At 37.5% G+C, this 25,655-nt stretch overlaps 2 protein-coding genes across 17 annotated transcripts in view; both read right to left on the bottom strand.

Annotated features, from left to right (window-relative positions):
* Nucleotides 1-191: 191 nt before the first annotated feature.
* pix (ATP-binding cassette sub-family E member 1 pix) lies at nt 192-2,727 on the bottom strand. Its single transcript, XM_081988658.1, has 6 exons — nt 2,583-2,727; nt 2,200-2,421; nt 1,127-2,144; nt 924-1,039; nt 668-864; nt 192-608 (listed from the first exon to the last, which is right to left on the bottom strand). The coding sequence occupies exons 2-6, from the start codon at nt 2,413-2,415 to the stop codon at nt 326-328; spliced, it is 1,830 nt and encodes a 609-aa protein (XP_081844784.1). The 5' UTR covers nt 2,416-2,421; nt 2,583-2,727; the 3' UTR covers nt 192-325.
* A 139-nt stretch (nt 2,728-2,866) lies between these two features.
* The window catches only part of rst (irregular chiasm C-roughest), a 57,698-nt gene continuing 34,909 nt past the window's right edge, over nt 2,867-25,655 (bottom strand). For 12 of the 16 annotated variants that reach the window (XM_081988642.1, XM_081988640.1, XM_081988647.1 and 9 more), the window contains 11 exons: nt 21,493-21,773; nt 14,264-14,353; nt 14,039-14,203; nt 12,858-13,036; nt 9,980-10,259; nt 9,037-9,084; nt 8,782-8,979; nt 7,222-7,515; nt 6,443-6,562; nt 5,965-6,218; nt 2,867-5,558 (listed from right to left, as the gene is read on the bottom strand). In XM_081988642.1, coding sequence (XP_081844768.1) covers nt 5,016-5,558; nt 5,965-6,218; nt 6,443-6,562; nt 7,222-7,515; nt 8,782-8,979; nt 9,037-9,084; nt 9,980-10,259; nt 12,858-13,036; nt 14,039-14,203; nt 14,264-14,353; nt 21,493-21,754 — 2,433 coding nt within the window. In that variant the 5' untranslated portion in view covers nt 21,755-21,773 and the 3' untranslated portion in view covers nt 2,867-5,015. Of the gene's footprint in view, nt 5,559-5,964; nt 6,219-6,442; nt 6,563-7,221; nt 7,516-8,781; nt 8,980-9,036; nt 9,085-9,979; nt 10,260-12,857; nt 13,037-14,038; nt 14,204-14,263; nt 14,354-15,449; nt 15,604-21,492; nt 21,774-25,655 lie in introns of those variants that run through there. The other 4 variants (XM_081988655.1, XM_081988654.1, XM_081988656.1 and 1 more) reach the window with 3 other exon arrangements.

Raw genomic sequence — 25,655 nt, 5'->3', positions numbered from 1 at the left:
ATTGAGTTCCTGTCGGTAATGGTGGATGCCAAATTACGTCATTGTGACGTCAAAAACGAAACACGGAGCTTGAAAACAAATGCGGGTTATGCTAAATAAGACGCCAGTATGACTAATTGGCAACATCGATGAAAGTTTCATACTGGTTCAGGTTTTATTAGGATAGGAGGAAGGAAGAAAAAAAAACACTATTACGATAATACAGCTGGTTGTTTTTATTAAACTTTAATGGGAATTATATAAGTAAAACCTTTGACCTAAAACCGTTATGTATAAAAAACTGAAAAACAATGAAATTCAATTACTGAAAGACAAAAATGCTTTTTTAATCTTCCAAGAAGAAATATTGCCCCGCCCGTTTTTGCTCCACGTCCTTGACCGACTCGAGTTTATTGATACGAGGCCTGAAATTGTTAGGATCACGTCTGAAAGTGATTCCCAACAGCTCCAAGAACCGATTCATGCCGGCCAGCAAAGTTTGGGGTGTGTTAGCGGTCGTATCCACCGAAGGCCGCCCTTCGAAGACGATAACTCGATCAGCCAGGTAAGTGGCCATGATGAAGTCGTGCTCGACCACAAATCCAGTTTTTTTGGCATGTATAATGAATCTGTTTTACAGTCACAACACTTAGAGAACTCAAATTAGAAAGTGGGTAATTTATCAAACCTTTTGATCACTTTAGCAGCCACTAAACGCTGTTCAGAGTCCAAGTAAGCACTAGGTTCGTCTATTAGATAGACGTCAGCAGGTTTGCCTAAGCATAAGGTCATAGCCACTCTTTGCAGCTCACCTCCTGAGAGGTTCTGCACCTCTTGGTCGATTATGTCGTCAATTTTGAGCGGCTTCATTACGTCGGCAATAAACTGAACCACCCAAAACAGTTAACTTTCTAGTAAACAGTAAACGACTAGGGTGAAGTTACCTGTGGATGAATGTAGGCGTCCCTAATTTTGTCATGTAACAGAGCCTTAACAATTCCTTGAGATTTTGGACTGATTTTTTGGGGTTTGTAGCTGATATGCAGCTGAGGTAGAGTGCCTAAGAAAAGGAGAATCTGTTTGTTGGTCTTTGTCAGACTGAGCATAAATCTTAAATTTAAGAAGATGAATTCACACATTTTATTACCTGAGCCGGTGTCTGGTTCCAAATTACCAGCTAGCATCCTAATAAACGTAGTTTTTCCCGTTCCGTTCTCTCCCAGCAGCACCAAAATCTCCGAATCGGAAAACTGACCTTTCTTCACGTTCAACTTGAAATTGCCCATTGTTTTACTCATGGATGGGTACTCATAATGATTCATCCGCTTCACCTCCTCTTCCGTGGCCGACTCGGCTACTTTAAACACCAATGACTCATCGCGGAAGCGCAGATTCTCAGTAGGAACAAATCCATCAAGGAAAATGTTTATTCCTTCTCTGACTGAGAAGGGCATAGTAACTACGCCGTAAGCACCAGGCACGCCATACAAACAACAAATGAAATCAGACAAATAGTCCAAAACACTCAAATCATGCTCAACTACTATAATAAATTTATCTGGGTGTAACAGTGATCTTATAGTCAGAGCAGCATTTAGACGTTGTTTGACATCCAGATAAGATGATGGCTCATCAAACATGAAGATGTCTCCATCCTGGATGCACACCATAGCAATAGCAAACCTTTGTAACTCTCCACCACTAAGGGCACCAATTTCTCTCTCTTTGATATGTGTCAAATCTAACATAGCACATATATTATCTTGATGTTTAAGCTCATCCTTTTTGTCTAGTAATTGTCCTACTGTGCCTTTAACAGCTTTAGGGATTTGATCTACATATTGTGGTTTAATCAAAGCTTTAAGGTCATCTTCAAGAATTTTAGTAAAATAGTTCTGGAGTTCACTACCTCTAAAGTGGCTGAGGATTTCAGTCCAGTCTGGTGGATCTAAGTATCTGCCCAAGTTGGGCTTTTGTTTGCCTGCTAGGATTTTCAAAGCAGTTGATTTGCCAATTCCATTAGTACCTACTAGACCTAACACTTCACCAGGTCTGGGAATTGGTAAACGATGCAGTTTAAACGAATTTTTGCCGTAACGGTGCGTAGTTTCGCGTTGTAAGTTACTTGGGAGATTGATGATGTTGATGGCTTCAAAAGGACATTTCTAATGATGACACAAAAGCTGAATTAATCCAAATACAAAAGTGTTATCACAGTACCTTAACACAAATACCACAACCGATGCAAAGTTCCTCGGATATAGCAGCAATCTTACTATTTGGAGCTACTTCAATGCAGAGTTTACCCATTCGAACCACTGGACATGACTTTTTACATTCTTGCCTGCATCTTTTGGGTTTGCACTTATCAGCGTTCACTATAGCGATACGGGTCAGCTTGTCAGTTTCTTCGACTTCGCCTCGTCTGCGAGACATGTTGCCCTGCAAGGGAAAAAGCTCAAATTAAACAATATGTTAACTTTCTCTGGTCTAACCTCAAAAGACACGTAGTGAGTTTATTACACTATTATCTAGGTTAATTATTAAGCGGAAAACTAGAAGAAGTAAGGGTTAACGCGATTAGTGTTAAGGGTGGTAATTACCTGTAGTTAATTTAAAATATTCCAAGGAAAGTTTTGTGCACGGCCCTTAACGACCGGCCATGAGGAAAGAGAAATTGGAAGGGGGCAGTCGATGTCACTGTCAGCTGTCATAACATGAAAAATGCCAGATTTCAATTGGCAATGTTGCCACGATGACATTACTGAAGTATACTGTCCCGTAAAAACCCTGTATTTATTAATGGTCCTGAAAGGCTGTCAAAACATGATCTATGAAACTATGAATCGTAGACCTTACAACAGGTTTAGAAAAAAAGACTCAAACATTGTAATGAAGTAGGCTTTTTATTTTACAATCACAAAGGTTGTTTTTTTTGTTTGTTTTTTAATTAAATATTGCTATTTCTCAAGATTAAAAAAAATCTTATACACAATATAGTAACAGTATTCTAAATTAGAAAACTTGCAAGATATGTTCAATATGTACAAGGGTTTAATTTTTTTGCAAAAATTTGAGCTAATAAATTTATCTATATCGTTTTTTTCTTATATAGTAATGCTAGAACATGAGGGAGGAGGAGGGAAGCGTCTACTTTGGTTGATAATATGGTTAATTGCGTATTAAAATATAAAATAAGTAAATGCGAATAACCAAGGTAGGCGTTTGCACCTTATTGACACACACTTTACATACTATAAGTTTATATAGTATATAAAATTCATATTATTTATGGCAGGCAGATATATACTAAAAAAATATACACAAATATACAATACAAATAAATGATATTATACAACTTAAAAATGACAGTGAGCAAATGCGGTGAAACATGTTAAGTACAGAAAAATACATCGTTGCTTATACACGCACATCCCTGATAAAAACACTTGAACAATAAACTCTCTAAAAATCAGAAAACATACCTTTATAAATTTTATATACAGGGATATGTTTTGACTATAAATTAGGCCTGTTTATAGTTATTTAACCAACTAGTGTATTAACGAGCAGCAGTTAATAATATAAAAGTTGGTTACAACATTTTTCCGTCAACTGTAGTTTATAAAGTTTGAAAAAAAACTAATTGTCAGTTGAAATCATAGGCACCCTTGACAATGACAGTGACAGTTAGTTTTGTCGTTAATGGTGGATGTCAACTAAAGAATGTGTGTCTATTTCTGTTTGTGTCATACAAATAAAAAAAGATAGAACTAAACTATGAGTGTATTTGGGTGTTTCATAAGATCGTCCATTAAAAAAGGCTGTTAATACACGGTCGACGGAAAAACTGATTAAATGCACACTAGTGGGTGTTTTTGTTTTGAATCGTTGACATCGAAACAAATAATAATACAGTAAAAAATATAATACATACATTATTTGATTAGTTTCAATATACAAAAAATATCTTTGGTATATTTATTATATTATTTTACACTAGAATAACAATTAAGAAAATTTTTTCCTAAAAAAGAGTAACAATTTCCATAAAAAATAACTTTGCTAAAAGCATGATTGTTTTCACGACCTCAAAGAGGGACAAATTAACTTGTTACAGTCCTGTCAGTAGAAAAAAATCAATTGTGCGTTAAAACAAATTAGGCCTGGAATTGAATTTGACTGGGTGGAAGCTCTGTTAAAAACAGTAATAATTGATCTACGAGGAGAGGGAATTGACGTCTCTGTATTGTCAATTCAATTGATATGTCCAAAAAGCCCACAAACTTGAAGCTCGGTGAAATGGCACAAATTGGAAGGTTTTTAACAAAATCCGAGTACGACCCTGTATAACTAGCATTTAAAAAAATTCGTAAGAGCCTCAAGCTTGTAGTTTCAAGTAATTCGACAATCGACAAGTACACATAATTAGACGCTTCGAATGGCCCTCGTACAGTTTGAGAGCCACTGGAATAATCTCAAGGGCAACGAACAAAAGAAGTGAAAAAAGTCTCACGATATAGAAAATTATAGGGCGATTGAAATTTTAATAGAGTTTTTAATTTTTTTTTAGATTACGTCAGTCTTTTTCGGTTTCCTCTAAGAAATTCTACTTGAGAAATCACATTATATTATGTAATATGATACAGGTTTGGTTACTAGGAGCTTTATTAAGGATTTAGTTGTTTTTGAAGAAAACTGGAAATGTGGCAACATATGTTTACTTGGTGTTGAATTACATTTTGACTTTCCAGGACAAAAGTAATGAACAGAAGAGAAAAGTGTCATTGTCAACCAGTTTTGTTATTAACTCTTGAGAATTCTGTTTGCTGCTTTGAAGAATGATAAATTTAGCACCTTATTTTAATATAAAACATGCATAGTTGCCATATTTCCAATTTTCTTCCAAAATAGTGCCTATTAAACTTAACAGTGAACTGGTTTAGTGGTACTACCCCTTAACATCCTGTAGTAATGCTCCTAGAACACTACCACACACACACACGCACACTAATTGATCATTTTGTCTCTAATTTCTAGACGTGAGTCGCTAAAGTCCCCCGTTTTATCGTCGAACTGGGCACAATATATTGACTGGTGGGCGAACTGGGCAGTCGGGTCACTTGGGGTACGCTCCCATTAGATCCTCCCCCACCGTTTGACATGATAGAGTTCGACCCACTGACGGCAATCACTCCGCCACTGTTCGATAACGCTATCCGCGAATTCTCCCGACTATAGGGAGGGGGCGCAGGCGTCGCCACTGGATTGGCCGTATTCGGCGTCGGCAGCCCCACATTGGGGTTGCGCAGATACGGATTGCCGTAGGTGGCGCTGAAACGCGGATCGATTCCCGGAATTGACCCGTTTGACAGGTGCAAATCTGACAGATCGTTCATAGGCAACGTGTTGCCGTTACCACCTCCCATGTGGTGATTTTGGAGGGAGTTGAGCTGAAGTCGGGTGGACTGAAGACTTTCTCCGCCCAGTGACGTTGAAATGGGTGGTTGCATCATTGGAGGGTTGTAATCTCTCGAATAGTCCACGTAGGGTACGTAACCGTTGTTGTTTTGACCATCCTGTAACAATATAATTATCGATAAACATTTACCTCGGACAAGTGAGATCAAATAAAGTCCTGCCAGTTTTATTAAGGCCCCAAATCAATTAATTAGCCCTTTTTTTGCCACTCTCACTTTCCCAATTTTTCAATTTGACCCGCAATCTTCCCTTTTTCGAAACCTAATCGAAAACTGCCGTTTTCCTCCCCTTCCGATATTTACATAAGACTCCCAAAAGCCGTTTTATTATTTTATAGACCACAATTTCGAATTTGGCCTCGCCTTGTATTAGAGGTAAGAGGGGGTCAATTTTCACGACTAACCGAAATTTATGCAAAGGGGATTTTGCTGTTCATTGCTTTGAAATTGAAGGTTTTTCATTTTTAAAACCAATAAGTGTCAACTAAAAAATCAAAAATCATACCTTTGGTGGGAAATTGGGTTCCGAATAATCCGAATACCGGTAAATATCCTGTCCGACACTGACAGGACCGGCTAAAGGCACTCCGATTCTAGTGATTACGCTTTCGCTTCCAGTCTCGGACTCAGCCCCCGGTACATAGTCCATGTCGCAATGTACGTTCGAATTGGACGAGCCAGTTCTCAGGTCGATTTTCAAATCCGAAATGTTCGAACTCCTGTCTGACTCTTTGCACTGTTTCTCGATCGTGTGGGCATCTAGAATTTTTTTTATTTTTATATTTGCATGCAAATCACCTTTAATATACAAGAAATTGCCGCAGGGGTTGTTTATATTTAATCTAGATTAGGACCTCCCTTCCCTGTAATCAAAATCTAAATAAAATCCACATAGTTCAGACCCTGATCGATTTTATAATAATAATAAGTGGTTGGACGCCATTAAAACCGGATTAATTCCCCCTTAAAGTAAAGGTACTTACTATCTGAAGGAGGCTTCTTATTCCCTTGCCTTTGACACAGGAAGATGATCATAATGACGATTATGAGCAGTATAATGGCACCAACGACTCCAACCACCACAATTAACATGGGAAAAGTTTCTGCAAACACCAAAAAATTGTTAACAGCAGCAAAACAAGAGGCAATTTTAACTGATGAAAACGCGGCAGTATACTTCTTGGCAATTTCTTTTAATTTCGTTAAACGGGAATTTTATTAAGGGCACGCCATATACGTGGCGGTCGCGTGACGACCCTATTAAAAATTTAAATGCGCCCTACGAGCCCTTGTGCACGCTGCGGTCCGTTGCCGCAAGCTCAAAGTCAAGTTTTTCATTACTTACAGAAGTTAAATATGACGAAAGTTTTATTCCTGATGAACGAAATTGAAATGGTTGAAAATCAATGCATTTGCGGAACATACATAAAAAATCGCTATAGAATTGTACAGGACCGAGAGTAAATTATTCATAAAGAGACGACACGGCCGCACTATTACAAATTCAAAAGAGGTGCATGTAGCCGAAAATGACCCTATAGACATTTTTGTAATAAAAAAGTACATTACAGAGAGAAATCGATTTTTTGGGTCCGGCCATTGTTTGTCAAGGCTTGGATAAATAAAAAACAACCGAGGGCAAAATTCAACCACCTCTATTCGTTTATCGATTCCGGTCCTAGTTATCTGGTCAACCGCCAAACATGATGCACAATTTGCGTAAACAATAACGAACCTAAACAGGACCGGATTGGATACTTACTTTGAGGCATCAGACTGATCTCCACCACGTCGCTGCCGTAAGGGTTGCTAACGCTACAATTGTACATCCCAAAGTGGCGTTCCTCCGATTCCCGGATAATTAATGTGGACTTGATTCCCTCCGGAAGTGGATCCTCCAGGACCGAATAGTCTTGATCTTGTAGGTCAACTTCGCGCCCGTTGAAGGTCCACACCACTTTTTCGGGGGCTGGGATCGAGAAAGCAATACATTCCACTTTTACGTTGTCACCTTCCACCCCAAATTGAGTACGATGTGATACTATTGAAGGTGGACCTAAAAATAATTCATAATTCTGTATTCTCAAAAAAAAAAAAAAAACATTTAGAACCACAGTACGCATTTAGAATGTAGATATCTAAGATTTTTTAATAATAAAAACAAAATTAAGTTTTTAAATAAAGATTTCATTTTGTTGATAAATTTTGTGTACAGCTTCATTAAGTCAACCCTGAACTTGCACGTTGAAGTTTTTTGGGCTTTCGCAGCTCTTTTAAGGTTGCTCTTGTGGTTCAAGAAAACAATGTAAAGACCACTGCGGCTGCTTGATACTATTTTAGGCTTCTCCAAGTCAGAAGAAAATACTTGGAACTCATTTTTTGGTGGTTTGGAGGCTTCTTGGGCTTTTGCAACTGTTTTATGATTCTTGTTCTTCAAGAAGACAATTTAAAGGTCACTATTTGGCTGCTTGATGCCTTTTTCAAGTCAGTTCTGGTTCTTTTGCTCAGTTGTAGGGAGGCTTTTTGGGGTTATGCAGCTCTTTAAAGGTTCTTGTTGTCCAAGGTTCACTATATTTGGCTGCTTCAAAACCTTCTGGTCTTTTTTAAAATAGGTTATGTTTTTTCCCCTATAAGCAATCTGGGGGTTGTTTAGAAGGTTTTTCAGGTCTTTTTAGGTTTTGGTTGTCCAAAAAGTCATTATTTTATTGCTTGGAGCATACTTGGGATTTGTTAAGTCTGTCCAGGTGTTTTTTGCCCAAATAAGAGCTCTACAATAAAAAGCAAATACTGATAACAATTTTAAATAAACATTTTTCCGAAAACAAACACACAGTGCGACAAACAGTGGTTTTCAACAAGCTTTGGGGTGCTTTTCTAAGCTGAAAAAGTTAATTTGAACACCCTGTAACAATAAAATTGGCCTGTCAGACTGTATTTTACAATTTCGGGACGAAGCACGCTTACAACGCTCATCTTGTATAGGGTTTAAATTTAAATAAAGATATTAAGGCCTTTTAAAATTGAAAAACCATATTGCTGAGGTCTTGCACCGATTCAACCGTGTTGATAAAGATACACGTACACGTTAAGTGGTAATTAAAAAGATTTAATCTTTTTGATTCTTGTGGATTTTCCGACCCCTTGGTGTTTTATTCCGCCATGTCATTTGCGATGTGTTTATATGCTAAAAGCTGCGGTAATGCGACAATACATTTACTGATCCCTTATCTAAAGTCGTTTTTCATTCACAATATTAGCTCAACTCTATTTCTTCGCATGTAAAACAAATTTTATTCTCTACAAAAACCAAAAAAATGCTAACCTTTAAGATAGATGGCAGCTTCTGCACCTATGTCCTGAAATCCAGGCACGTGCGCTTTACAGTAATAACGTCCAGCGTTGGCCTGATCGACCCTTAACGTCAAATTAGGGCTGGTGCTGACTTTTTTGTCCTCGTGGTACCACGTGATGTCCGGAAAAGGGTTGCCGTCCACGTCACATGTGAGAACCACCGTGGAACCTGGAAATTAGTATGTCCTAACAATCATCTAGAAATTGAAAGTGTGAGTGCGTTTACCTGCTTCGGCTTGGATCGAGCGGGGTTTGGTGCGAAATTGCGGACCATCTGAAATGCAAATGGAACCTTAATAGAGACCTACAATTGCCACTTAGGGACAAAAAATAAGGGCCAGTCAACTGGAATAATATGGATTATGCAATTTGTTCGGTGCTAAATCCTGGAAATTCGTAAGGTATAATAATAATTCTCGGACCTGATTCTAAGGGCTATTATTTGCCTGCGAAGGGTTTCCTTAACGAAATACAGTGTTTTATATTCATGAGCCTTTTATCGAACAAGTGGTCTAAAGATCACCATACACCCTTCAACTGTTACTAACAGTAAAACTCGCAAAAATCTGACATCAACTAGGTTAGACATAGCTTTCAAGGGTACAGCAAAGTGTATGGCCACCTTTAACGGTAATTACACACAACATACGACCCCTTCATGTTGAAAAGTTAACGTTCGAATTATGGCCGTCTATGGAAATTTACTTTTCACTTGTCGGCCATGTTAACTAAAACCCCTAGAAAGTTGGTTTGCAGCCAATTTTCAATTTATCAAGTGCGCGGCTCGCTCGAAAATCTCCGGGAGAAACCGGAACAATGATTATCTAGCGGCCCCAAATTGGTGGTTTACCCCCTAATGTACGAAAAGTTTTATCTGTTATTTATAAGGGAGGGCAAAAACATCAAAAAAGCCAACTTCAAAGGCCCGTAAAATGTCAATTGTTTCATTCGCCTTTTATTATAAGGACATTAGAGGGCGATACAAACATTAAATTCAACCTTGGATGATCCTTTGTTTTGTGGTTTACGTTGGGTAAACCTGAAAATGTTATGGTTTAAGCTAGATTTTAGAGTTCAGGAGAAACTTCAATTAAAAAAATGTCATGGACCATAAAGATTTGATTAAATCACTAGTTTAATAAGTTGAGATGAGATGTAAAAGCACTTACAGCTAATATCCAAGGTTTGACTTTCTTCACTCTTCCCCACAGCGTTGTGCACCTCACACTTAACGATAGCGTCGTGGTGTCTCCTGGTGACATTCCTCAACACCAGCTCCGTGGTAAAGTCCCCCAGGATGGGTTCGTCGTTCAAGAACCACTTGTAGGACACATCCGGTGGGTTGGCGTCCGCTTTGCACCCCAAACGAACCTCCGAACCTTCGGGAATTCGTCCGTTGGGGCCCATCCCCGACAACGCCGTAACCGTCACCTTCGGGGCGTATTTCACCTAGGGAAAAAATGTTTAGCAAACGACACGAAACGACCCAATATGAATTGCTAATGTCCGTAACGACGCGCCCTTCCGTACCGTCACTTTAACTAGGTAATTACACCTAAACTTTGTTAAAAATGTATTGCTCCCGTGTCCATTCTTGAGCCCTGATGATAACGACAAGGGCCAGAAACTTTCGGTATTTTGGTAATCAAATTTTGGTCGGATGATGGATTTAAGGTCAGCCAAAAGGTTTTTCTAGGTTGTCATGCAAGTGACGTCATGAAATTATAAATGGGTTGTAGTAATTAGATTGACGAGGGTCGGTAGTTTTGAAATTTGACAATAAATGTGTGTTTTTTTTATGTAAATCGAATGTAATTTAAGCAACGTGAACGGCTTTATTATACCCTTTTAGAAAAGCAGTCGAAAAACTGAATGAAGCCCCATTTTACACTTACACAGCTAATATTTTTCTTTAAGCTTCGGTGATCGCTTTTACGGAAAAACCAGCCAATCTCCATGAGAGCCTTTATCATTCAATGACGGGAACGTTTTGCCGCTCGTCGAAATAAACGTTCCTCGTATTCCGTACGTAAATATTTAATGGCAATTTCTCCACATGGCATTCCTTTTCCATTTTCCGCGGGGTCCCGGAATATCCCCGGCGTGTTTTTTCTCCTTTTATTACCCACCTCCGGGGGCCGAAGAAATAACAGAACATCAAATAGCGTGCTACCCCATTATAACGCGTTCTCGCGGAGTGTTTTTCCCGAGGAAAAACCGACGGCGAATTATAATGGATGGTTTTTCCGCAACGGCATAAAAGGGAAATTTTCTGATGGTATTATTGATACTAGCAGCGGAGAGGATTAACTATTCCCTTTTTTACGACCGGCTAAAGTCTAGTGCAGGTGTCCATCAAGGTCTTAAGTGGAAATTTACAACTTAAGATCGTCATAAAACTTTTACCTAAATGGGAGTAACTAACAACATCTGGGTAACATGAAGAGCTAAAGAGGGTAGCTTTCACTCATTTTGTAGTATTTTTGATCCTCTTTCTAATGCCGTCTTAATATATGATATTTCAAATTCAAGCAAACCTAACTACTATTTCTAGTGACAGTTGACTGGCATTGTTGCCGTTACGTAATTAACTGCACCTACATTGTGTATAATATGCTAGTGATAAAAAGCAGTTTTTACGAATTTAATATGTAATTTGACGTTTTTTTTTGTTTTTTGATAAAACCGCGCTGAAAATGCGGAACAATTTAGTCAGGACTATGATAGAGACGAAACTATTTCCGCCACGTAATCCGAGCCCCTCGGAAAACACAGAAAAATCCAATTCGCCCGGGAAAAAACTGGGAACCGTGTAGAAGTTGATATTATATCTTGATCCGTAATAAAGCGCTTTAAAGCAAACGGCATTTTGTCGCTTTGTCGCCGCACTCTAATTGCGTTACGGACGATCCGTTGTTCGCAGACAAACTTTTATTCCGGCAGCATTTTGCCGAGGGAGATAAAGAGAATTTGCTGCATAAGGACGGTAATGAGCCAATATGTCCGGGACGCTGTTGCCGTTTATTTTTTTTCTGCTCGAGTGTACCGTTTTCGTTATTACAAATATAGCAGAAGCGGCATCCGTTGTTCCCTTTCAATTAGAGTCCAACTCCCATCAGAGACGAAATCAGGTGAACTGCTTTAATAATTAGTACGCCATTCGGATAATTGTCACGGGCAACATCGTCGAGACAACTGTTTCCATAACGGGGACATCGATAATTTCACTTTACACTTAAAGTTCCTATACAACGGTCACTCAAAAAATGGCATCAATTCCAAAAATTTGAAAAGGTACCGAAAACAAATTACAAATATTACCTTATACATTATCGTACATTAGACATCACTTAAAACAATTTTTTTGAATAATTGTAACTTTTTTATTTGAACTCTCATAGATTTCACTAAAACGTCATTAAAAAAGGATAGAAAATACTACAAAATGAGCCAAAACTGGCCTCACTATCTCTTCATGTTACCGAGACATTAAATCTTAAAAAGTACTTAATAAGAAATTATTATCAAATCGTGAAAACGAACAATAATACCATTTTTACAGTGCTGCCAAACTGACCAACTTTGAATTTATCAAGTTTAGTACAAAATATTTGCAAGGTTGCAACGTGCCTGTAAAAAATTAAAAAGTCTTTAAAACTATGGAGGTTATAAAAACGCGAAATTATGTCCGGAGATTCCAGTGGCGGAAATCCGGGGTAGCGAAGGGGGTGGAAAATGGACCCGACAATAAAAGTTTCGTCCCGAAAAACCTCTCCGGCGCGGTATTGTCCCGGGACATAAAAAGCCAGCGCGTATAACAAAATGTTTGAATCGGTTGGCATAATAGAACGGACGGCGATGGATAAAGGGGCATTTGTTCTCCGCAGACAAAATGCGGACTTTTTTTCGAACGGACGCTCTATTTAATAGAGATGATAAAACGGACGTCCCCGGCTAGGTTCGTCCGCGATTCCGCTACCGGAATCATTAACTTAACAAGACTTTTTCGCTGGTCCAGCTTTAACAGACAATGGAACAGTTATATACCTCTAACTTTAGTTTGGCGGTTCTGTGCGTCCTTTCTGCGGTATTCTGAGCTTGACACGTGAACGTAGTGTTATGATGCAACTTCCTGGGCGTTAACTTCAAAATGGATTTGGCTGTAAACCTCCGGTGATCTGGCAACTCTTCGATTATATACTCGTTTCCTTCGGACAGGACATTACCTGCAAAAAGTCATATTCTTAATTCAAATATTGAATTTACAGAAAAACGTGAGTGATGCCAAACAAAACGGGGTTTCTTTATTTGTTTTAGAGGGGGTGCTAATGGAATGGGGGTGTTAAATCAACCCTTGATATAGAAAATTGATGTCAAACTTACCATGACCTGATATTTGTGTCACAGATGCTTTTCTGATTTATATTATTGATACATAAATTATATACATAGAATAGCTAAAAAACCTAACTTTTAAATTTTGAATGACTACCAACTGATATATTGATTCACCCTGTAACTTTCAAAATAATCCACTTTTAGAAAAAAACACTGGAAACATTTTTTATTATACTGAAAATTTGTTTGTGTAAGTTTATTCTATAACAGTTTGTTAAAAAGTGTAATTTCTGTGATTACTATATGTTTTACAGATTCATGCTCATTACTGTGATAGTTGTGATCTGATATTCTAGTCAATAGTGTACTGATATCCTATGGCAACTGTCAGATACGCCAAACCAATCAAAATGATTATTTATAAGTGAGGGTGTCACCAAACTGCTTTGCAATTTTGGCACTAAAACTGAAATTAAATTTCCGGATTCTGAACGACAAAACAAACACAATAAGAAACTTTCTGGTGGCAAATTAACTGGTATTTACACACGACGTGTAGGAACACGCTTATGGAACTCCTTATTCCATTACTGCTCGAGGAATTTTAATTGTCTACTCTCGGATCTTGTTTGCCCTAACTTCTAGATGGAAAAAACCCGTTCCGGATTTTCCAGTTGAAATAATCGGAATCGATTCGACTTGGACAGTTTAGTTTTTCCACTGATTCGTTCGATTATTATAAAATAACGTGTTGCAAGCAATGGGTAATCGAGGCAATAGGTCTTCGTTGGTAAATATGCCTAGAAACCGTGTCGAAACGAATTAAACCGCAAATCGTGTTCTCTGATTAATTTAATGTTTCATTGTTATGTGTATAGCATATTACTTACCATGTCCATCAATCCAAGTAATTTCCGCCGCCGGTTTTCCTCCATAACTGATACACTCCAGTTCAATCTCCCTGTCTTCTGTAGTAACCATGTAGTCGCCCTGGACGATTTTGGGGGGATCGGGCGGCACCAGGACCGTCAAAGTAGCAAAATTACTTCGGATTCCTGTCAAAAACAATAATTCAGATTTTTCCTACTCTAATACAGAATTTGTTTGTGTCCTACCTGGTTGTCCTGTAGGACTTGGGGACACCTGACATTGATACCTGGCGTCATCTTCCAGTTGTACGGGGAAAATGTCTAGGGAATAGTCACCTGAAACAATGTAATCGTTGGTTAATGAGTAAACTATTATTAAGTTTTGGCCAAATCAATGGAACTCATTCCTTTGAATACAAATTGATGCTAGCAGAAATGTGTGTGTAATGTCCATTCCAAACTTTTGTAGTTTTTTTATATTATTAAAACGTAACGCCAACAACGTTTTATGCGGTAATTTCAAACGTATATCCAGGGCTAGTCCCATATAGAGGACGGCTCTAGGGAGCGGTGAAAAGCTGTTATGTCACCGTGTTACTTGGAGCATCCCTTCGTGGGCCGTGCAGACCGAATTCGTCCCTTGACGATGGACGATATTTAAATTCTGTTTCCGTTCGTCAGGAGTTTTTTCTCTACGGAATTGCCCGGTGTAAAGAAAGGAGAGGGCGGGAAGACAACAGATGTAAGTATAGGAAAAAATCCAGGCTGTATTGATGACAGTCAGTTAGGCCGAGTTTACCCAACTTCTTAATTCTTAAACAGTTTGTGTATTTACATTCATTAGTTGGTTCCCAACTGAAGAAAGATCCTAAAAAGTTGCATAATCTAAATATACTAATCGGAACAAACAATCACACACCCACAAAGTTAGTAAATCATTTTCATCAAATATTTTCATAGGTTTGTATAGGTTATGTTGTATATTTTCTAACCGTTTGCAGATTCGCCCGGTAAAAATGTCAAATCAACGCATGCGCAAAAAAATATTTTCTCAATTCTTAATGCTTAATCCTTAAAAAGTTAAAAGTTGGGAACTTTCAAGGCAATGCATTACCAACTAAAATTACGAATTAAAGATTAAGAACTTGTGTAAACAGCACCATTAAACTAATAGGGTTTTAACTCCATAAGGATTAAGAAATAAGAATTAACAATAAAGAATTAAAAATAAAGAAGTTGGGTAAACCGGGCCTTACTACTATACAAGTCGAAACTGGTTTCTTCAGACCTTAGTAGAAATCCTCATCATTTAGAAGATAATTGCCCTTTTTACACCCTTACTACTTTTCCTTTTTACGATGAGCAAACATTGCAAATTCTGATCAAACAAGTTCTATTATGTACTAAACAACATTTTGTAGAGTTTCTTTACCTTGTAAGGAATAGGTATATCCTTAGCTGCAGAATTTTGCTTCTCTTCTTGATTAAAACACTCCATTAACTAATAACACCATTATGTATTAATAAAACACAACTTTAGGTTTACAAGAATGTGATAAGTTTATGCTTGATTTTTGACAACAACAACTCTCCCATTATTCATCATTTCGCACCATCTGGCGCCCCCTATCGTCATTCGTTCAGTCAGCAGTTGCAGTGTTGCCGCAGTGACTTTAATTTATTTCTATTCTACTACTAACAACCTTGTCGCCTAAAAATTGCATTAAACCGTTCCAAATCACAATTATAATCATTTAGATCATTAAATTGCACCATAATACCGTCTGAAGCAGTAAAAGCTCAGATAACACAAATTGCACCGACCTAATCAGTCTATATAAGTTAATTCACTCTTGGGGGCGCTTGAGCACTTTTTTTATAGATGTAAACCTTCAGGCCGATTTCATATCAAACCCAATGTTGCCAGGTCTACCGTTAAAATGTCTACCGTTTTTGTAGTTCTTCTACCGTTCTCCTGTTTTTTTTGTATATAATCTACCGTTTTTAATTACGTTATTGCCATTTTGTTGGTTGTGACATTTTTCATATACTTTTTCAGTTTATTGAATAGGAAATTTACTAAGGATTCTAAAAATTCGCTTTAAACAGTCATTTTTTTACTCCAAATTATTCTCTAAAACCATGTGATGTCTGTCACTATTGTTAGAATTGTCAAAATTTTACTAGAATTTGCAAGAATTACATTTTAACACAGTTTTCGAAACAAGACGATTTTCTGAGATTTAACAGTTATTTTGACAATTGTCACTTCATAGTCTAGCTAAATATTCTTCTGAAATCACGTAACAACTGTCAATAACGTCAAAACTGTCAAACCATGCTCTAAAGTTGCAAAAATCAGGATTTAGAAACGTTTTCTTGCAGTATTTGATATAAAACGTGTTTCTGAGATTTATGACAGTTATTTTGCCGATTATCACGTGACCGTCTAGCTAAATAGTGTTCTACAATCACGTGACAACTGTCAAACCATGCTCAAAAGTAGCAAAAATCAGGGTTTAGAAAGGTTTTGGCTTCCTTGGCAACACTGATCAAACCTAGATGTATAATAAGTTTCGCTGAGGTTTAATTAGATTAGAGTCTAATTAATGAATGGAGACGTTTTCCTTAGTAAACCACACCATGCGGTTTTTAAATTTCTCATTAACTAACGTCCAGGTTATTAGCGAACTACCTTAAGTAGAGTTAGTGGCCCCCGGCTCTTAATAATGTTTCCGTCAGCTCTAGCTCATACAAATTGACAACACTACTAATTAAACTTTGGCCCAAAAGTTCGATTTTTATGACTGTTCGTCGATTTTACGTCTTCCAGCTTTATATTTTAATTAAAAAGTTTATTTTTTTAATGGTCGAACTTTTACGACTCGTCGGAATTGCCTCTATTCGCTGACAACAATGTGGGGGGCACCTTTCGACACCCCAGGGCCATACGTTCATCTAGCACCTCGTAAAAGTCTCACTTTACTGATCAGAAACTTACCTTTGTGGGTGGATTAAAGTAAATATTTACGGTCATTTTATTGGCGCTAAAAATCCCCGACTTTAATGGTTTTTCGAGATTGTTTCATGCAACTTCAGTTGTCATTAAAATTCTATACAAACCAATGATGTAACAAAAAGTATGGATACAACAAACATCTCATAAATCTTCCCAGCAAAGTTTTGATTATGTTATTAGGGGTACTTTTTGCTTACTACTAGAGTATGCACTTGTGATAAAATTCTTTTAAACACCTTTTTATGGCAAGCAAATTTCGTCTTTATAGACATTTCTTTTCCTTTTTAGTTTTTTTTATTTAACAATTCTAATATTGCTACCAGAATTGACAACACTACGTTATAAAAGTATTTTGATCAAAATTCTCTGATATTGAGACACTCTGTACATTTGTATGAATATTGAATGGAGGGCAGGATGGATCCATAACTAAACAGACCTGGGTTACAAACAACCAGGAATACAAACAACGGTGCGTTTCCAATTTATTATGTGCATATAATTTCCCCGAAACAACACTGCAAATAATCAAAAGGTAAATGTTTGTTCGCCCCCAAAGGGTTTGGGGATGGTTTTTTAAGGGCCCTTTTGATAACAGTGTCGAAAATTGCACAAATGCCTATTTATTCATCTAGCTGGTGCATCACATTTGATTTTATAAGTGATGGTAAAAGCATCATCATTATCGAACATCTTGGTGGGAGTAAAATTGGCGCTTGTACTCCTCCAGGAAAAATAAATCCAGAAAGTTTGCGAAAACAGTTTTAAAAGAGATTGGCCCTCTAAGACGAATAAACAAACACAATTTCCAAAACAATTTAAATTCCAAGCGCGGGTCTAAAACTTCCCTTCTCGCCCCCTCTAGAATCCTAAATTCGGAGTCGTGGCCCCCAAAAGTGGAAAAAAGCCAACGATGAAATTTTAAGTTTGTTCTTTTCAGTTTTAATTTACGCCAAGTGAATTTGCCTCTTTATAATTAGTAGGGCTGACTTTAGGACTTTTGCAGTAATTATTATTTTCAAGAAGTTTTGCAGGACTTTTGATCGGAGCTGCGCTTTTACGGCCAACTAATCGAGACCGGGGTACAGAGGGAGGGTTGCTTATTAAAAACTATCCAACTCACCGAGAACTTTCCATTAACTGCAGTTTTTCATAAACTCTAAATGTTCTGCACTAATAAATCTAAAAACTCATCTGTAGAGTCTAACCCTGTACACAGCGAAAATCTCCAGGTTGGTCATCACGTTCCAGGAAAAGACTACGGCAAATAATGAAATTGAAGCGAAAAAAAGTTGTAATTTCATCCATGTCATATACGAGGAGGTTTTCGAAAGTCGGTCGTTGCGACTCGAATACAAATTTACTTTTCAAATTGTATTTGTTTACGGAGATAAGACAATCCTGTTCGGATCGTTTTACAGGAGTTGCACGTTCAAAATTTTCCCCCAGTGGATTTTACAAAGCGAAAAGAACTTGTTCGCACCAGCTCGACAGGTTATTACATTATTAACTTCCGTATGCAATAATCAGCATAATTAATGAGCCCCATTTTTGGCGTAATCCCCTTGGGGACGTCCTATTTAGCTTGTCGATTTGCAAAACTCGAGAACCTCGTTAAAATTGTCTGAGAAGTCTATATTTGTCCGTAATAATTTAACCAAACATGGACCGACGTTTTGCCAGCCAGTTTGGGCGCCTATTTGTTTAGAGTCTAGACAATTACCAAGAATAAACAGTTACAGTTAACTAAGGATGGGTTTTTTTACCTTAAGGATTTTTTGGAACAACGGGAGGTTTGATAGTTGTTGTGTAACATCTGGACTCAACTCTATGAGTTAGAAACTACAGATGGAGTTCCCAAATCTAGGAACAGCCCCATTAATGCCTGCCTGATCTGATTGGTTAAAAATGGTGAGGTTTTGTTTTTTGTTTATCAATCCCAATCCTCTGACCTGTCACTATTGTCAGAATTGTCAAAATTTTACTAGAATTTGCAAAAGAATTACATTTTAACATACTTTTCGAAACAAGACGATTTCCTGAGATTTAACAGTTACTTTGACAATTGTCACTTTATAGTCTAGCTAAATAGTCTTCAGGTGACAACTGTCAATAACGTCAAAACTGTCAAAACCGTGCTGTAAAGGTGCAAAAATCAGGATTTAGAAACGTTTTCTTGCAGTATTTGATATAAAACGTGTTTCTGAGATTTATGACAGTTATTTTGCCGATTGTCACGTGACCGTCTAGCAAAATAGTGTTCTACAATCACGTCCAACTTTTCGTTGGAATGAAGAAAACCAAAACGAAACTAATTTGGCTGCGTTTTTTCCCATTTTGTTCGTAACGGTTATGGAGGCGGTAAAACTGCATGGCGCCCTTTATGGGCCTCCCTTGGACACGGAACTAACAGGGGGATGACAACGTGGATAGTTTAATAACGGCAAATTGCACGCGGTTAGGAAAAATATGGCGTTAATTAGAGTGTAGTCGCCATGTTGGTTTCGAAGGGAAACTTTTCCGCCCTTCTGTTCGATACATCACAAATCTTGATCTGACACTCGAGACTTTAGGGCCATTATTTACCCTTTCCGTTTCGGTGGGGGTATTAGGGCTATTTACTGATAAATAGGAACCAATTATTAAGATTAATTATAATTGTTGGGCAACTTTGGCAAACTAAATAAATCTCGATCGTCCAAACTGGGCAATAAAGGAGCCCTTTTGTGTTCCTTCTACCTCTTCAAAAATCTTCGAGCCCATTTTTCAACTGCGTGTGATTTTTCGCCAACACGTCCTTGATTTGGCCCTTAGAAATGCCTCTATCAAAACCCTGCGGGGATATCAAACATTAAGAGCCACTTTAACACATGTCAGGTGAAGAGATTCGGGCCACTTTTGAGAGCACTCAGCTCGCTCTCCCTTCAAGGGGAGGGAGAATACGAAATTCCCTTATAAAGTGTGCGTCGTCGAGTGTATGCTTTTTGTTCTTCCATGAAATAATAGTCTGCTATCAAATTGTATAAAAAAAAACCGACAAACAGCTTTATCGATAACGTTCGCCACGGAACTGCCTATTTAAATAATTTCCCCCCTCTCATGAGTGTGTATTACCTGAATTAACCCTCCATTTCGAAACGTAAACAAATTTACTCTCATTTGTCATAAGTATCGATCGACAGATCGACGAACAATAGGGAAAACGCTTTAACTAGAAAATATACCAAACTGTATTAGAGAAGATTATAAACTCATCAATCTTGTACGATTCTAAAAAGGTAATTTTGGCGCGGTAGTAGTTAAAAACGTCATTAATAAAAGCTTACTTTAAAGTCAAGCAAAAGGAACTGGGTCGACACAACGCAGTCAAGACGTCAAATAGATTAATTGTACAAGCGCCCAAAAATGTACTTTACAACCAAGGACGGTAAACAGTAAAGGATTGCTCGATTGGCCGATTTTCTTTCCCGGCGGCGAATGGATCCTGACGTCACAGTCAAGTCTCGGGCTCGTAAAAATTACCGGTAAAGTAAATATTTTACATTGCCAGGAAAATTTTACCGGTAAATTACTGGTAAATTACAAACAATGTGTTTCTGGCAGGTCAAACTTTGACACCGCTTCTCTCCCTGATTGTACCAAATTTTGTAGCATTTTTTTATGTTATTGAATAGGAAATTTAATGAGGATTCCAAAAATGTACTTAAAACAGTCATTTTCTCACTCCTAGTGGTTTTACAGGAAATTTTCACCTTGACTTTACTTTCAAAATTTAGATCACAATTTTACTTACTTAACAGTTAACTCCTTAACTTAGCACCGTAAGGTTTCAGGACCGTTTTAGCTTCCAGTAAACATGGTGTGCTTGAAAAGTATGGTGATTGAATGTTTTCGGTCACCCTGTACACATTTTTTGAGATAGAATTTTTTGCTCAACACTCTCAGTTTCAGTCCGCCACTACACAGGGGGTGCATGAAAAGTATAGTGATTCAGATTTATGACTTTTCAAATTAAATGACAGTCAGGAAAATTATATTTTCCAAGCAAATTTCAATTAGACCCATAAATTTTCTGGTAAAATTGGTAAATTTGCCGGTCACATTGAATTGTACTTTACCTTACCAGTAAATAACCGATCATGGTAAATTTACGCCCATCACTACAATACGCTAAATATGATCGACTGCAATCGGTTAACAATCTCTGACTTGATGTGACGTAAAAATCGTCACCGGCCCGAACATTGCGCGTATGGGATTAAGCAATCCTTTACTGTTTACCGTCCTTACTTTACAACAGTAATTTTTGACTGAAAGTGAGCGTATATAGAGAAAAATCAAAGTAAAATAGTATGACTGAGTAACTATGAAACATGTTTTTTGTGAAACCGACTGGAAAAAGTAAATTTCTGCACTAGATTTCAAAAAAATATTAAACCATCAACAGATTACTTACCCTCTTCATCACTGCCAATCATCGAGTACCTCTCGAACCCACTCAAATTCCTGTGAGTACCCAGACCAAAATCATCCTTAGTCCATTGCAGCGTTCCTTGCTTGTCAATCACCCTGCAAGGTAACGTGACCCTGGACCCCACTATCGCAGTCTGATCTTGGGGTTCCATGGCAAACTTTTGCTCGGCCAATGATTGACGAGTCAGCAAAATCATCGTCAAAAAGGCTATTCGCAACAGTAGTAGCACCAGGTTCTCGCACATTTCGAATTGCGCTAGTTATCTGCAAATAAACTTTTTTTCAGTTTTTGTTTTAAAAAGCTGGCAAGTTCAAAGGGTAATACACTAATTCGGGAGCTTGAAACGTTTTTGAGGTGGTTTTATTTTTGAAACTGAAACTGCATACGCTCTTTAAATATTTCATTCCAGTTTCTGGGTCAAATGATTTTTTTAGGATTGGAAAAAAGTTTTCTTTGTCCCCGGGCAATTTTCGACGGCATCAACGTCTCTAATAAATTATACGCTTCAAACATCCAACCCTGTATTAAAATGTACATTATTAAGCACCATAGGGAACACACTGGAGCGAATATGGGCCGGGGTATGCAGCATTATTATATTACCCCGTTTACGTTAAAAACTTTAAATTAAACCACTTTGTTTCGATCAATATTGTGGATTTGAATTATTATTTTCAGATTATCTAATTCGTAAAACCAGAGCGGTTGAGGGAGGGAAGGGTTAGGTCGTCCGCATTTAAAAGAGGGCTTTTACGGTTATCCTCCGCGTGTTCGGTCCTCATTTTTCTTCTAGAACACGCTAATATAAATTTAAGTACGCTTGTTAATAATTATTTAATCGATACACGAAAATCGGGAAGAATCCACCCTGTCACGGTATTTTCAATTCAGTCCGCAAGGGAAAGGGCGAATTACGTTTGTAGCTGCATTATTATCGACATATTCACACCGGGGCGCATAAGGGAAATTAATTGAACCTTAATTACTCCCTTCTGACGTTTGATTGACTTGCAGGATTTCGATAGTGCATGCGATCATCGTGGAAAAATAAAATTCAAACGGTTAGTTAATTAACAGAAGATGCATATTTGAATAGTTGTAACACCTTATTGTTACACTTTACTGGGTTCTTTTTGATAAGTGAGACTTTGAATAAACTCAAATAATTTAATTACTAAATACACAACAATTTACAACACTAGAGATCACTTTTTAAACCACTAAAGTCACTTTTACCACTTCACTACTTCGTTCTTTGCTTGGATTGGGCAGACATTACTATGTTACTAAATCTGTACTTTGTAGTTTTGGTAAAAATTCAATTTTCACCCTTGTCAAACCCTTTCTCTTTTGTTGTACGTGTAAGTTTGACCGATTTAATCACGTACAAAAGTGAAAACCTTCATGGTTAATTATGTTTGAAAGATGCAAGGAGTAAACCTCAAACCACCATAATTCGAACCGAAAACCCTGACCTAAGACAAGCGTTTTTGCCTTTAGTTATTTTCTGAGCCAGTGGTTTCCATGCCGAGTCATTATGGTGCCGTTGCAGTCGTTTTCATTAAAATCCTTAATTAAAAAAGTCACACTGGACACTTCTTTGTCCCTTTTTTGTGCCCGTTAATACGGTTTGAATATTCAATTTGGTTAGGTTTTTTCCGAGTGATGATCGTGGGAACGTTTTTTTACTAACCATTCATAGTTTTGTTGTGCAAAATCCAAAAAATACTTGTTGCCAGTGACTTATCGTTTCTGCAGCCTCTCCACTAAATAAATCGTAATGAGGCTCACTCCTAATAAGGAACATCTTTTAAACTCGAATTTATCGTTTTAAAATCTCGTCTACTTGGTTTCATCCCTCGAGAACGATAAATTGCAACCCTCGTAACGAGTCCCGGAGTTTCCTCCAATATGGGTGATTAGTTCAAAGTTGAAACGTTTTAAATTATGTACCAATTGGACGGTTTCACATTTTTTTCTACCAAAGAAGCTTTTCATTAAGGCAATTAAAAGTATCCAAATAAAATAAACTTTCAGATTTTAAGCCCCTTGTCTGTTTGTTTGAACTTATTCAGTTATACGAGGGAAACAAGTTATTTCAACTGGTTGTTCCGCTTATTACATAAAATAACATAAAATATTCTCTGGCCGTTGGTTTGGAAAAAGGGCCAAACCGGATATTGGATTAAATCCAGAGTGGCAAAGTAAATGCAAGAAAATCGTAAAAATAAGATCCGACCTCGTAAAGAAAAGATTTTTATTTTTTCCCCGACTATAATGGAATTTGTCAGATTAAAGGTGTTCCCTGGCTATTGAAGCCGTGTTGACGGAATTGCCCGAAGGCGAAATAAAGGAACGATAAAAATGGCTTTAAACTGAGAGAAACACAAAGTGTTTAAAAGTGCACCGGCATAATGACGCCCTCATATCCCTATTGAGGCTTAAAAGCCTTAAAATTCATTTCGACTTTCGCGAAACTCGAATTTACTTCATCGAATCGAAAAGTCTGTTAAAACGAAACCGGAGACGATTTCACTCTGTGTCAGAGGGGCTTTTAATTTACTTGAAACATTCTGGTCGAATTCAGTTTCTATTGTAAAAGCTTGAGGACTTGAAAACCCCCACAGCTTTTCTTTCCAATCTTCGATTGTAATTCTACATAAACAAAAAAATAAACTGCCCACCGAAAACGTTGACTTATCCAATTGTTTAATTGTATCTTAACAATGGCCGAACAACTGTTTGGTATAGAATCAGGTTGATATAATAGATTCGTTTTCATTAAATGTTATGTTTTCACATATAGAGTAAGTAATATACAGGGTTAGCCACCTAAACCGTTTCAAACGTCAACATTTTGAAAACTGTTGCAGATAGATATAGGTTATGATACATGAAAAATATTTGAAATCGATAGGACTATTCAAAAATACAATAATATACAGCGTGTTCCATTTAAAATAAGCAAATTGACATCTACTTTCGGTTAGACCGGAAGTTACAGAAAGATGAAAATATTCCTAGTAACACATCATGTTGCTAAAATGTTTTTACAATATTTTATCAATGATGAAACATTAATACTTTATGACAATATTGCTATATGCTCAGTTTTGACTCTGAGTTTGGCAAGTTACGTCAAAATGTCATAGAAAACAAAAGATAGAGCAGATTTCAAGCTTTCCAAAAATATCCCCACATTAGTTGATTGGTCATACCGTTTGGCCGCTAGAGGGCGTCAAAGTTGCTTCACCAAATATCACATATTATATTGTAAATATTTTTTAGTCAACAACTGTGTTAGTTTTTGAGATATCAAAAAACCGACTACACCAGCGTCTTTTCCGGGAAATTTTAACATAAAATGACACCGAGACGTCAACTGTAACTTGACAAATAAAAAAGTTGTTTTTTTTGACAGTTCGAGGCCGCCATTTTGAATTTTCTGTCAAAATATTGACTTGCACCTCATTTTAAAGGAAATTTCACGTAGTTTCAAGAAATGACAGACAAAATGGCGACCTGGGACGCCAACTGTAATCAAACTAAAATTTAGATTGATTATTGGTGGCAGGCTTGCTCGGACTATAGTACGAGACTGTATGTTCAAGAAACAAATAATACAAAACACATTCTAAACACGATAGTTACCAGTTTCTTAAAATATTTGCTTACGTTTTGGAAAAGATCGTAAAACTCACCAAAAATTGTTGCGGTGACTTTAGCCTTAAGAAGTTGAAAGGGGGGCGCCCAGTCAAAACAACGAAAAACGCCACAAGGCAGACGTGTTCCATTTTATTTCCGAGGAAGAATGTTTGCTAAAGCACGAAATTAGGATGCCGGAATCCAAAAACAAAAGGGGAAACATGGGGCTCTTCACTAATAAGTACCCGGGGTCTTCCAGGAATGTTCCGCGACTCCCGGGGAGATTTCCCGAGTTAAGGCTCTTGATATTTTAGTAATTATTTTGGGGAAGTTATTTTTCTTTACGACGTTCGAAAGGGGAACCTATTTTAGCGCCCAGGATTATCTCTCCCGGAAGCTGTTGTTCCACTAATGGAACTTAAAAGGGGATGGAGTTAGTCCAAAACTCCTTTGCTCACTTTAACAGCTTTAATTTGAATTCTTCTTTCTGTTTTCATTTT

This window comes from Ips typographus, linkage group LG10, assembly GCF_016097725.1.
Source record: "Ips typographus isolate SLU linkage group LG10, UJ_Ityp_2.0, whole genome shotgun sequence".
Taxonomy (NCBI): Eukaryota; Metazoa; Arthropoda; class Insecta; order Coleoptera; family Curculionidae; genus Ips; species Ips typographus.
This window is presented reverse-complemented; position numbering and strand designations above follow the sequence as displayed.

Coding starts and splice junctions, on each gene's coding strand:
- pix (XM_081988658.1), bottom strand. CDS start 2,415: ATGTCTCGCAGACGAGGCGAAGTCGAAGAAACTGACAAGCTGACCCGT. Junction 1,040..1,126: donor GGAACCAGACACCGGCTCAG/GTAATAAAATGT, acceptor TCCTTTTCTTAG/GCACTCTACCTCAGCTGCAT. Junction 609..667: donor GCTGCTAAAGTGATCAAAAG/GTTTGATAAATT, acceptor ACTGTAAAACAG/ATTCATTATACATGCCAAAA.